The sequence below is a fragment of the Penicillium nucicola genome (genome assembly GCF_028828085.1).
Source record: "Penicillium nucicola strain IBT 29836 chromosome Unknown utg000003l, whole genome shotgun sequence".
In the NCBI taxonomy this organism is placed as follows: Eukaryota; Fungi; Ascomycota; class Eurotiomycetes; order Eurotiales; family Aspergillaceae; genus Penicillium; species Penicillium nucicola.
The window spans coordinates 3,068,773-3,080,932 of NW_026643127.1; the positions used below are offsets into that span (position 1 = coordinate 3,068,773).

Genomic DNA, 12,160 nt, shown 5'->3' on the forward strand with positions numbered 1-12,160 from the left:
CAAGTAAAAGTGAATCGGATAAAGTACGATGGGAACAATATTAGGTGTGATAGATGTGATAGATGTGAAGTTATGATTATTCTATCGCTAATGTTTAGATTAGCTTGTCCAGGACCTACGAAGAGCCTTGAACACTCTCACAGAGTGCTACGTAGACTGCATCGCATCGAGAGAGTATAGCCATGTGTGGAAGCAGGACCAACCAATTCTCGAAAGAGTACCGTGGACGGTGTTGAGGTATTGTGAGGTTGTTGAAGACTGTCGCTCCTGAAAAACGCCAAAAAACTTCCTTCCCAGCCGATGAAAAGTGGTATCATGTTGAATTTTGTCTTCGCCGAAAGGCCCGTCTTTTGCGCGACCATGCAGATAATGAAACAAGGAAGTTGACCTCAAGTGGAAGCCAACTTCTGGATTTTGTAGGGGTTTTTTTTTAAATTCTAATGCTCATCGTGCTTCGAGTTGTTGAAAACAAAGCAAACTCATCACGGTCGTCAAATTATGTCCAGCATTACTGGATCATAGTCAAGTCCGCTTAGAACTTGAGGGCCCGGGGGGACTCCCAGGAGAACTCCTGGTTGGTGAAGTGACCGTTCTTGGCAGTCTGGATGTAGATGGGCTTGGCCAAGTCAAGGTCCTTCACGATGACACCGGGACGGAGATCAAAGTTGTTACGGATGATCTCGACCAGCTCGTCGGAGGTCTTGGAAGAGGTGCCGTAGCTCTCAACGAAGATGGAGAGGGGTTCGGCGACACCAATGGCGTAGGAGAGCTGGACGAGGGCACGGCGGGCAAGCTTGGCATGGACCAGAGACTTGGCGATCCAGCGGGCAACGTAGGCGGCCGAGCGGTCGACCTTGGAGTAGTCCTTTCCGGAGAAAGCACCACCACCGTGGGCACCCCAGCCACCGTAGGTGTCAACGATGATCTTACGGCCAGTGAGACCGGCATCACCCTGAGGACCACCGATGACGAAGCGGCCAGAGGGCTGGATGTGGTAGACAGTGCGGTCGTCAAGGAGCTCAGCGGGGATGACCTTCTTGACAATCTTCTCCTTGATAACGGCACGGAGCTCCTCAGTGGAGACGTCGTCAGAGTGCTGAGCAGAGACGACGACGGTGTCAACGCGCAGAGGCTTGACGGCACCGTTGTCATGAGCGTACTCAATGGTGACCTGGGTCTTGGTATCGGGGAGCAACCAGGGGATGGAGCCGTCGTTACGAGCAGCCTTCATGGCAGCGTTGAGCTTGTGAGAGAGAAGGATGGTCAAGGGCAGGAGCTCAGGGGTCTCGTCGGTGGCATAGCCGAACATGATACCCTGGTCACCGGCACCGAGCTTCTCAAGAGCCTCCTCGTAGTGAAGACCCTGAGCGATATCGGGGGACTGCTGCTCAATGGCGACAAGAACGTTGCAGGTCTTGTAGTCGAAGCCCTTCTCGGAAGCATCGTAACCGATGTCCTTGATAGCGCCACGAATGATAGCCTGGTAGTCCAGACGAGCCTTGGTGGTAATCTCACCGAAGACCATGATCATACCTGAGAGAAATGTTAGATTCGAGGTCATATCTGGCCTGAAAGATCAGAACCTACCAGTCTTGGTGGCGGTCTCGCAAGCGACCTTGGAAAGGGGGTCCTCAGCCAGACAGGCATCGAGAATAGCATCGGAGACCTGATCGCTGTTTAACGTGTTAGTTTCGAAAGAATTGGGAGCGAATGTCAGACTCAAGAGGGGGCAAACTCACGCAATCTTATCAGGGTGACCCTCACCAACCGACTCGGAGGTGAAGAGGAAAGTGCCGGGCTGGGAGCCGTTTGCGAGAGAACCCATTGTGAATATGTGTAAAGGGGGGAATTGGAGGAAGAAGAAAAAGAGAGAAAGAAAGAGGGCGGTTGGGGAGGAGAAAAGGGAAGAGAAGGGGAGGGGAAAAATTGGTGGGGTTTTTTTTTTGCGAGTTACACCACGGGTACCAATAAATATGCAGTCCAAGTGGGGACCAACCAGGTACTGCCAATGTACCGATGTACGCCGTACTTTCTGTCCCCCGTGATGGCGCGATCACCAGGGCGGTGAGGCCTCGGAGAGCGGTGAGGCCGGGCAGATCCCGGCAGTGCAATTTTCTCCTTACCCGACGCGATAAGAGATAGACTGCTTTTCTTTTTTATATAGCAATCGCAAGCACTAGCACCAGCTTTACCCTACATCATGTCCAAGTTTGGTGTCCTGGTTATGGGCCCTGCAGGGGCAGGCAAGACCACCTTCAGCAATGCTATGATCCAACACCTGCAGTCGACTCGTCGCAGCTGTTTCTATGTCAACCTCGACCCCGCCGCCGAAACCTTTAGCTACGAACCAGACCTCGACATTCGCGATCTGATCACCTTAGAGGATGTGATGGAGGAGATGGGTCTGGGCCCCAATGGAGGCCTGATCTATTGCTTCGAGTTCTTGTTGCAGAATCTGGAATTCCTATCAGAGGCGCTGGAGCCACTGAGCGAGGAGTATCTGATTATCTTCGATATGCCGGGTCAGATCGAACTCTACACGCATATTCCACTCCTCCCATCCCTCACCACATTCCTCTCTCGTCAAGGTCCCCTGAACATCAACATGTGCGCCGCCTATCTCCTCGAGAGTACCTTCGTGATCGACAAGGCCAAATTCTTCGCCGGAACTCTCAGTGCCATGTCTGCCATGTTGATGTTGGAGATTCCCCACGTCAACATTCTCAGTAAGATGGATCAGGTCCGCGATATGGTCTCACGCAGGGAGTTGAGACGTTTTACCAATGTGGACGTGCAACTGCTGCAGGATAAGGAGGAGGACGATCTTACCGCTAGTGCCAACCCCATGGCAACGGATGCATTGATGAGCGGTGGATCCTTCAAGCAGTTGAATCGTGCCGTGGCTCAGCTGATCGACGACTTCAGCATGGTTTCATTCTTGCAGCTGGATGTCTCGGATGAGGACAGTGTGGGTGCGATCTTGAGCCATATCGATGATGCCATTCAGTACCACGAGGCCCAGGAACCAAGAGAACCCAAGGATGAGGTCGAGGTCGAGGCCAACTACGAGGACTGAATCCAATAATTGATACGCTGCATACGGAATGCAGCGAGCCCCGGCTCGTTCACGACCGATCACATCCGGAAATGCAGACATGTCACCTGCAGCTGCAATCCTGCTGCAGCCTACACCGATTTCTTTTAAAGCGAGAACATTCCACCCCCCCCGATACTCCTTGCACTGTGCATTGCTGAGCTGGCAGATTCGGATGATCTACGAAGCGGGTGTCCTTCCCGCCCCATGATACAAGGTGTATGACTTTTGAATCTTGAATCCGGTCGGAAATAAAAGTTGCCTGAGACAACGATGACAGGAGCCACCAGCCTGAAGGAAAATTCTCACATGGATATAACCAGATACCCCACATGATAGAACCGATAATGAAACCAAAAAGAATTTCATGCAATATACCATATCTAACCTCCAAGTCAACCAACACCCGCTAGACCAACCCAGCAAGCCGAAAAGAAAGTGCCCATACACAAAACGCTCTCAATTTTCCACTCACGCCGCATATCGCATTGCCATTGCCATTGCATTCATCGTTTACCCCAACGGCATATGAAAAAAGTCCCCAAAAAAGAATAGCCTGCAATAACTTGAATTAAAGACCTACTTCCCCCAACATAAGCAGCGGCTTTCCCCTGACTCTTCTCAACATAATCCCCCACAAACCCAGCAACAACACCAAACAGCCACCCGGCATCCCTCGCCGCATCCTCAACACCGACACGATACACATAATACCCAGCGCCGAACAACGAGCCCCAAAAGACAAGTCGGAACGCCAGCACCACCCAGAACATAATCATGCGGAATGCATAGTCGAGGATCTTCAGCGAGACCAGAATTATAATGGCTAGCAGGCAGATTGAGAGCAAATCCGGCATGGCGCCGGAGTAGCTTGTCAGGAGGGTTGATAGTGGTTCGATCAGGTATGGTTGTAGGATTGTTGTTCGGAGCTCCGTGAGGCGCGAGGTGAGATGGGCTTGGGTTGTTGATTGGAGGTAGGATACTGTTGGGTTTTGGAGGATTGTTTGTAGGTTCTCTGGTTGTGGTTATGGGTTATTAGTTTATGGTTGTTATGGGGGTGAGTGGTTTGGTTTGGGTGGGGGTGTGATGCGACAGTATGTACCTGGTAGGAAATCCATGGTCGCTGCTTGTTGGAGGTTGAGCTTGAGGTTCAGGTTGAGATTCAGATCTTGGATATTGGGTTGATGAGTTGGCGATAGGTGTTGTCGAGGCGAGAGGTGGAATATGATATGATAGAAATGCAAGGGTTCTTTATGTTATCGCCAGGCGCAGGTCTCTTTGACGGGGTAGCCGCTTGGAGTCTTTGTGATCGGCGACAATTGGTGTTCTCGAGAAAGCGAGTTTGAGACAGGGGTGAGAGTATCGCTTTCTTTTGTTGCGTTCCGGTTCGACGGTGTTTAAGGATTCGAGAGTCCTTTGTTCGTTGCGGACGGTGCTTCTGTGGTTTTAGATCGGTCGCGAGAAGGTATCGCAAGAGGAGGTTGCAAAGTGCGATCAGCTGGAGAGAACGCTGAGATACGACAGGGTATAATGTTATATGCCGATGCGATCAACAGTTGAGTATACTGAAGAAGTTGATATCCAAGTGACACCCGACAGGTGCAAAACAATCAAACATGGCATGTGAAAGGTCACGGCCCCGGGGATCAACAACTTATTGTCTCCCCCAAGTCAATCTCAACTAATTGGATACTTTCAAATGCTTAGGTTTCAACTTTATAACAGGTTATACTGTACATTCAATTAAATATTTACCACAATAAAGGCGGTTTTTATATACAAGCATGGTCGCAGTCCCCACCAATCCGGTCTGTAAAAAAGACCAACGCCAAAGCCAAAGTTTGGACACAGTCAGCGCGGTGCCACGCGCGTAAACTTCACATATAAAAGAAAGAGTCCAAAACAGGACTGCAGAAATACTCCAGGTAGAACTCCAGGACATCAGGGACTCGCGATCGCGGTGGATGGGAGTGTAGATGTGGATGCAGGTGTGGTATAATAAGAACAGGAAAAGACAATGCGCGAGATCTATAAGGCGTTCATGAGTGACCTCAGAGCGTCGCGCTCAGTCTGAATCTCGCTTTGGAGTTGACGGGTCAGGCGAAGAGCATCCTCTCTGTGTATTATGTTAGTGAAATGTCAAATGAAAACCCGGACACGGATAGTCAAGGAAAAGGGATTTCTTACCTGTCAGTTTGAAGCTGGGCGACATGGATCTGCGTGCGGTTCATGCGTCCAACCACTTGCTCCATCTCCATATCCGCATCGCGGAGGAGCTTCTCAAGATCCTTGACTCGTCGTTCGAGAACCTCGGCCTGGACAACATCGGTCAAGGGAACGCCGTCACCACTCGAGGTCTGATCCAGACGCGGCGAGCGGGCGTCGAAGGGCGTGCTCGGTGGCCGGGGTGAAAGACCAACGAGGCCGCGGCCTCCGTTCTTCATACGCGTAAGCTGGGCATTTTGGCTCTCTCTCAAGAGGCGAACCTCCTCCTCGTGCTTGCTCATCTCCTCTTCGGAAGTTTGCTGGGCCACCAAGAGGACATCCTCTAATTCCTTCAGGCGGTTCTGCAGAACATTGATTCGGTTGACTGAGATCTTCTGATCATTTTCACCCTTGTCAATAGCCTCTGCTAGCCGGGCGTGTAGAGAGGCATTGTTTCGAAGCTGGTACTGAATCTTGTTGGCCAGGGACTCTGTACGGTCAAGGGAAGAGGTAAGCTCTTCTGAATTAGCGACATTCGCCTCGGCCGCTGCCCTATCGGCCTGCAGATGTTGGTAGGCAGATTCCAAAGAGGAGGAAGTCGCCATGACTTCCGCAAAGTCCTCTGGGTTGGATTTCCATTCATCAGAAGCAGCAGTATCCTCCTGGAGAAGAGCGCGCAAGGAGCTGGTCTCTTGTTCAGCACGGTCCAAGTCCATCTTGAGACCAGCAAGGTTTTTCTCGGACTGCCATTTCCCGTCCATAGCATCTTCAGCGCGCATGCGCAGATGGTTGACTTCATCACGAAGACTATATACCTCCCGCTGGTAGCCCAGCCGCCGGGGCTGGCCCGATTGCTGGGCCCGAGCAAGCTCCATCTCAAGCATACGGGTCCGCTTCTCATATTCACGGGCCTGGTATGCTTGACGATCGAGCAGACTGCGCAGCGTTCTGTGAAGGACATCGCGTTGAACCTCGATGTCGTTGACCTTGTCATTCAACGACTCACGTGTTTCGGGTGATTTGCCCCCGTTGTTGGAAAGGGAGTTGGATCGAGATAGTGAACCCGAACGGGCGAGGCCGCTGGGCTTGCGAGCGAGGGAGTTCGATCGTGATAATCCAAATGCTGAATTCCTGGGTGAACTACCTTCCTCGGCGATCGAAGCGAATCGACCGCCTTGTAATTGGGCCAGTGAGGCATTTTCGATTTTAAGAGCTTCAATTTCTTCTGCAAGCTTATTATTATCCCGAAGCTCGTCTCGGTCGTTGCGCAACTGTTCAAGCTCGACTCGCATGGCGGTAAGCAAGTCTTCAAAATTGTCCTTGGACTGTCTCTCTTCAAGTAACTTGCGCTTGGTGTTTTCCAGAGCAGTCTCAAGTTCTTTGGTTTTAGACGACATATCAGACAAGTCGACTCTATCCCGTCGAAGCTATGACAATGTTAGGGGGTTCTGTTTGTCTAGGGCTGAAAGGACCTTACCTGTTGAACCTGACTCTCCAGAATTTGAACATGCGACTCAGACGCTGTTCGTTTGGAGCGTTCTTCTTGCAGCTTTTGGGATAATTCGACCTTGAGTTGAGCTCTTTCCTGTTCTGCAGCACGACGGATCTTCTCAATATCTTCTGACCGGCCAGCGTCTGAAGCATATCGAACAGAACTAGTCCCTGAATCCGAGAAATAGTCACTAGTCCGGCGGTTGGAATCCGGACCTTCTAATTGTAAACGTTCCACTAGATCCTCCAGATCCATCTCTCGGCGTATAGACCCTGCCAATTCAGAGCTTATCTCTCTTAATTCATTCTCCAGGTCCGAAATTTTAGACACAAATACATTCTCCTTCAAACTCCCAGATCCAACTGACGGAGTCCGTGCCGGGAGATTGTAGCCATTGCTCTTGGTATCATAGGGAGAAGGAGGTTTCATAGGAACGTTTGCTAACGGTGGCATCGGGGAAGGCATTGTAGAGCGACCCGAGTCGGATATCTCAGTGCTGGACGATTCAGCTCCAGGAGATGTTGTTATATTATTGTTGTTATTCGCCGCCTTCCAGCCAAAGAAGGAACTGATCTTATTGCCTGGTGTCTTGGGGAGTCTGGGGTCCGTCGAACTCATTGACATTGATCGCGAATCCACGTCGATATGTAGAGGGGGTCGGTTCATAGGGAGGTGCAATGCCATACTCGTTGCCCGTCGTGTTGGAGGAGGGGACTTGAGGACCGGGATGAATGGTTCGCTATCTAGTCGACTGTGTAAGGGGGTTGCGGTTCCATATGTGAACTGGTGTTCGTATTCTTCGTCAAAGTAGTCTGGCCCGTCGTCGTCGTCTTCGTCGAGTACCGATCTCAGGAATGCGGCAGAACCAGGCCGGGACGCCGCAGTATCCAGTTGGAGCGGCTTGGGGGGTGCTCGTCGGGAATATCTGATAGACAGGGGCACGGGATTAGTCTTCCAGTAGTTGGAGAAGCGGAGCGGCATGTATATGCCACATCCTTGTCAATCGACCAATAGTCAGAAGGAAAAGGAGGGTCTATCGAGGTCCGGGGGGAGGCGGAGGGGAGAAGAAGCCAAGATCTGGGGTCAGCGAGGTCGCATACCTGTTCGGGTTCTTTTGGACCGATATAAAAGAGTCTCCATCCGCCGTTGAAGGGGAGGGTGGTCTATCCACAGGAGCAGAGGGAATGAGAGTGGGTTTATCTCCCTCAATCGAAAGGGGAGAGGAGGGGTGAGTAGGTTCCGAGATCAGATCGACATTCTGTGGGACAGGTTTCCTTCGAAACTGAGTAGGGGCAGGATTAAGACTAAAGCTCTCTGACGGAGCGCCGAGAACAAGAGACGCCATGAAACACCCTGGACCGTATCAAAAAATAGCCATCGATCGACAATGCCGATTAACACGGAAAGTAGAAAAGCGCCGAAAAGGGAAAATATTATTCTCAGGAGATATCAAAGGTCAAGGAAGAAAAAGGAGAAAGGTAGGAAGAGGCTTAGGGCGATTGGCGCAAACCGCCCGTGGGTTCCAGACGCCATTCAGTAGCTCCGAGTCAGCGTGGAGCGCAGGGGGGGAGGTGGGTCTATCCTTTGCATTGATTCCATTGGCAATACAATGGAGATAGGCCTGGGGATCGACGAGGGGAGAAGCACATGGATCTTTGCTGTTGGAGGTTCAGGACTGCTCCGAGCATGCCTGAGTAGCCAGCCATGGAATCAAGACACTCCAGACCCAACTACCGCATTGAACAACGAAAGGCTTCAATAGTGAGCCGACCACCCCTTGAGTCGAGGAGGTTTGGAGAGGCTTGGCGATTCAGGGGTAGGACGCGGGTACTGCCCAGCTGGTTTGACCGCCTACGTTCTACTGTTCTACAGATTCCCAGGTTGAATGCCTCTCTTCGTCTTCATCTTATTCATCGACTCGGAGGTTGTTCGAAAGTTAATATTCAATAGATTAAGGGGTTCTCGACTGTACAACTTAACTCTATACTCTCTCCTCGGATCGTCGGTGGAGCTGCCCCCTTTTCCCCTTACGGAGTATATCTCCCTCAATTTTGTGATAGTCAGAGACGCCAACGAACGTGCGCAATCCTGGGATGCACGCTACACGAACCCTGCCGTGTACGCCACCAATCAGATCAATCTCTCCTCTGATCGACTCGGCGTCTCGCCAGCTCGGACCAGCGCGTGGCATGGATTTCTTCAGCTAAAGCGCTAAGGCTCTCACGGTCACATTGGATACAACTGGAGCCAATCTGATTGCACCAGGGCAGATTGTGATGCGCTGGCCTGAAGCTTCAGTATGTCACACAGGAAACTGCTCGGTTCTGATGACCCCCCCACTGGTCAAGCTGACACTGCAATTCTCATCCTTCGGGGCTGATTGGGCCCTCGGATAGGATGCTAAATCCGTAGACTTCATGGTCAATGGGTCTCAGACTCCCATGCATCAGTGAACCTGGACTCGGAAAATTCTGGTTGAGCGCTAAACTTCATTCATAAAGAACCGGCGTCTGGAAATAGGCATTGCTTGCGTCTCACCCTTTCACAGGGAGGTTTTGTCGGTCTTGGGTGGTGACCACCAGACTTAGCTCAAACCCTCGGTCGCGCTGAATGACGCATAAAAGCAGCTCTGCCCTGGTCCCAGGAATGTTTTTCAACCCTTTCATAGCGAAGTAAAAGAGCTAAATTTAGGTAGTGGCTTGATCTATTGTCACACCATTGAGTGATTGATGCCGGCGCCAGTGTATAGGGCTGCCCCGTCAGGGTCCACCTTGGCTGCCAGAGACAGATTGATCGCAAGCATCCGTTCGTTCTGGAATAATAGCTGTTTGTGGGATTAATTGTGAAATGTTTGATTGAACTCATTTAATACTATACTCCTATCATCGATAGTACTTTCGGAGTAATTCTGAAGTCCCCTTAATTTACTTCCAATTATATAGTCCCGCTGATTCCGACTCCAACAAAGGGATCAATAGCCCAGCCCGCCTACTTTGCCCACACAGACTAAAAGCCATACACAACACTCACCAGCTATCCCAGTTCATTCAGCTGTACGTCAAAAGAAAAGTGGCTTCTGCAACCCCGTTGACTCCACCCCCTTGGCGGTCTAGACCATAGACTGTCTCACCCCGAACATGTCACGCATTTAAGAATTGGATAGCTCGACTCCATAAAGGGTCGATCAATCAAGGATTCTGGATCCATAGTAAATTACCAGGAATAGCCGCCGGTTGGTTTCACCATGGGAAGCGTTTGCGGAACCCTGGACCCATCTGCGCGTCTACTCTGTCTCGCCAGTGTATCTAGACGTTTCAACCGAGGCTGTATTGTCTGATATTGGAGTTCTCGGACAAACCGACTGGATAAAAGAGAGCCGAGACATGAGTCCACTGCTGGAATACGCACTTCACACCAAGGGGCCCATACAATGGTGGACAGGTTATTGTTTGATCCTGTTCGAGATCTAATTTTGGCTTGAAGTGTATGGATGATAAACAAGAAGACGAATGCGCAGTCACAGAGTTCGCTCAAAATAATAAATTCAACATAATTACAGTAGTCGTATATAGTGTTCCATTAGCCCATGCCTCATGCCATATATTCATATCACGCGTGTATATCTCGGTGCCAATTAGGGTTATACCCCTCTGCAGTTCCAAACACATTTCGGACTGTGTAATTACCATTGTGACTTTCATAGTAGGTTGCTCCGGCAATGCAACCAAGGATTGTATGGAAGAAACCAGTGATCACGCCATATACAGCGCCAGCGGCAGCAGCGACATGGTAAGGACATATATCGTAGCCTGTTGTGAGTAGCCAGGGTGAGTAAATGCAAGTATAAGGTAGACGTGGACTCCAAGGGCATCGCGAAGACGAAGGCTTCTGACTGACCTAGATTATGGCACATCCGTGCAAACACATATCCTCCCAAGGCATCAAGCCCTATAACCATGATTTGGGACTGAGGTTTACCACCGTATAATCCTCCAGCCGCTGGAAAGATGAAGCAAGTATCAGCAAAACCTATCTTTTGGGGACCTGGATACATGACCAAGGATAAAGTACTTACACTGATATATACCAATACATTCACCAGCAAGTGGAATGGCAGCGACAACAGCAGCAATGAGCAACGCACTCGGTGCTGTTTACAGTCAAACCTAATCTCTGCCACTCGCACCAGACAGAGAGAACATGTACTCACCTTCTCCAAGCACCAAGTTGCTGACCTCCGCAGTGATCAACACACATATACCAAAACTACTAGCCATCAAAACGAGTAAAATCCATGCTGGCGTTGGCAAGCCAGCATATCCAACGAATTCAACAAAAGCCAACACTCCAGATTTAGTCACACCGGCGATCGCACCGATCTGCATAGCTCTAGCCGTCAACGGACTGCCATTGACGTGCGCGGCGGTCGCAACAGCTGCAGGTCCAGCTGCAGCATTGGCTGCAATGTCGAGAGCTGCAAGGGCGAAGAACGTCCATACTACAGTAGAGAGGCGGGTATGATCAGAAAAGAGACACGAAACGCGAAAGGATTGGTTCATCACTATGCATGTGGTTTTGCAAGGAGGATTAAGCAATTTGCTGCATGCGCCCTGCCTTTTTCAAAAACAAAGCAAAAGAGCCTAAGACATGACTTACTGTTGATAGCTGGAGATGCAACATTGTCCATATCCATGATGGGCGAATTATCACCAACAGGCAGTTGGATACAATACTGTAGTCAAAGCTGAAGATTGCAAAGAGAAGTAAAACAAAGGAAAAAGAGCAGAAACAATTTGACTTATCCTATCACAAGAATACGAGCAACATGGTGTCTTATAAGAAAGCCTCAAGCCCCAAAAGAAATCCCACGATACAGCAGCAAAAAGCCTCGCTCCGCCAGACCTGGGGCAAAAGTGGTAAACTACGCGGGAGGCTGAAAAAGACCCCTTCCCACATTGAGTGTTAATTCACGATGAAGGATACGAATGACTGCATCGCAAGATACAGTTGTACACCCTTCACCCAATCATGCGCCTCGATTGGCGAGACTAAATTTCTGGCGTCGACCGGAAGACCCTGTGAGCCCTCAGTTAGGCCTAGCGGTTCCTGCAGTAAGCACAATCCGTAAGCCACACGGGGAGGAATCCCCAGGCGACCCAATTGCAGCCCGACGAAGCCTGCAACCGCAACAACTATCACTTGCTTGGCAGGCTCAGCCTCTGCTTGTTGTGGTGTTTATGACGATCTCGGGGTCCCGAATGCGAGAATGCGAGCTGCAATTTGTGGCGCAATGAGCTTGCTGTGGCACTTTCGTGCCCGGGTGCCTCTTTTTTCATGACTCTTTCCTTGGCTGTCTTTTTTCTCTGTCG

The 12,160-nt window shown here is 50.5% G+C and overlaps 5 protein-coding genes across 5 annotated transcripts; 1 reads left to right on the plus strand and 4 right to left on the minus strand.

Annotated features, from left to right (window-relative positions):
• Positions 1-532: 532 nt before the first annotated feature.
• On the minus strand, positions 533-1,825 carry N7511_004718 (S-adenosylmethionine synthetase; the record flags this gene model as incomplete). The annotated part of the gene is made up of 3 exons (XM_057127143.1): positions 533-1,533; positions 1,588-1,673; positions 1,740-1,825. The coding sequence occupies 3 exons, from the start codon at positions 1,823-1,825 to the stop codon at positions 533-535; spliced, it is 1,173 nt and encodes a 390-aa protein (XP_056986033.1).
• A 375-nt stretch (positions 1,826-2,200) lies between these two features.
• N7511_004719 (putative signal sequence-binding GTPase GPN3) lies at positions 2,201-3,076 on the plus strand (the record flags this gene model as incomplete). The annotated part of the gene is made up of 1 exon (XM_057127144.1): positions 2,201-3,076. The coding sequence occupies one exon, from the start codon at positions 2,201-2,203 to the stop codon at positions 3,074-3,076; it is 876 nt and encodes a 291-aa protein (XP_056986034.1).
• A 413-nt stretch (positions 3,077-3,489) lies between these two features.
• Positions 3,490-4,212, minus strand: N7511_004720 (Apq12 family protein; the record flags this gene model as incomplete). Its single annotated transcript, XM_057127145.1, has 3 exons — positions 3,490-3,503; positions 3,678-4,109; positions 4,197-4,212. The coding sequence occupies 3 exons, from the start codon at positions 4,210-4,212 to the stop codon at positions 3,490-3,492; spliced, it is 462 nt and encodes a 153-aa protein (XP_056986035.1).
• Positions 4,213-5,122: 910 nt separating this feature from the next.
• Positions 5,123-8,136, minus strand: N7511_004721 (uncharacterized protein; the record flags this gene model as incomplete). The annotated part of the gene is made up of 4 exons (XM_057127146.1): positions 5,123-5,210; positions 5,282-6,726; positions 6,777-7,716; positions 7,892-8,136. 4 exons carry the CDS (start codon positions 8,134-8,136, stop codon positions 5,123-5,125), a joined length of 2,718 nt encoding a protein of 905 aa, XP_056986036.1.
• Positions 8,137-10,400: 2,264 nt separating this feature from the next.
• On the minus strand, positions 10,401-11,484 carry N7511_004722 (uncharacterized protein; the record flags this gene model as incomplete). Its single annotated transcript, XM_057127147.1, has 5 exons — positions 10,401-10,600; positions 10,689-10,790; positions 10,867-10,941; positions 11,002-11,289; positions 11,448-11,484. The coding sequence occupies 5 exons, from the start codon at positions 11,482-11,484 to the stop codon at positions 10,401-10,403; spliced, it is 702 nt and encodes a 233-aa protein (XP_056986037.1).
• Between the last annotated feature and the right edge of the window lie 676 nt (positions 11,485-12,160).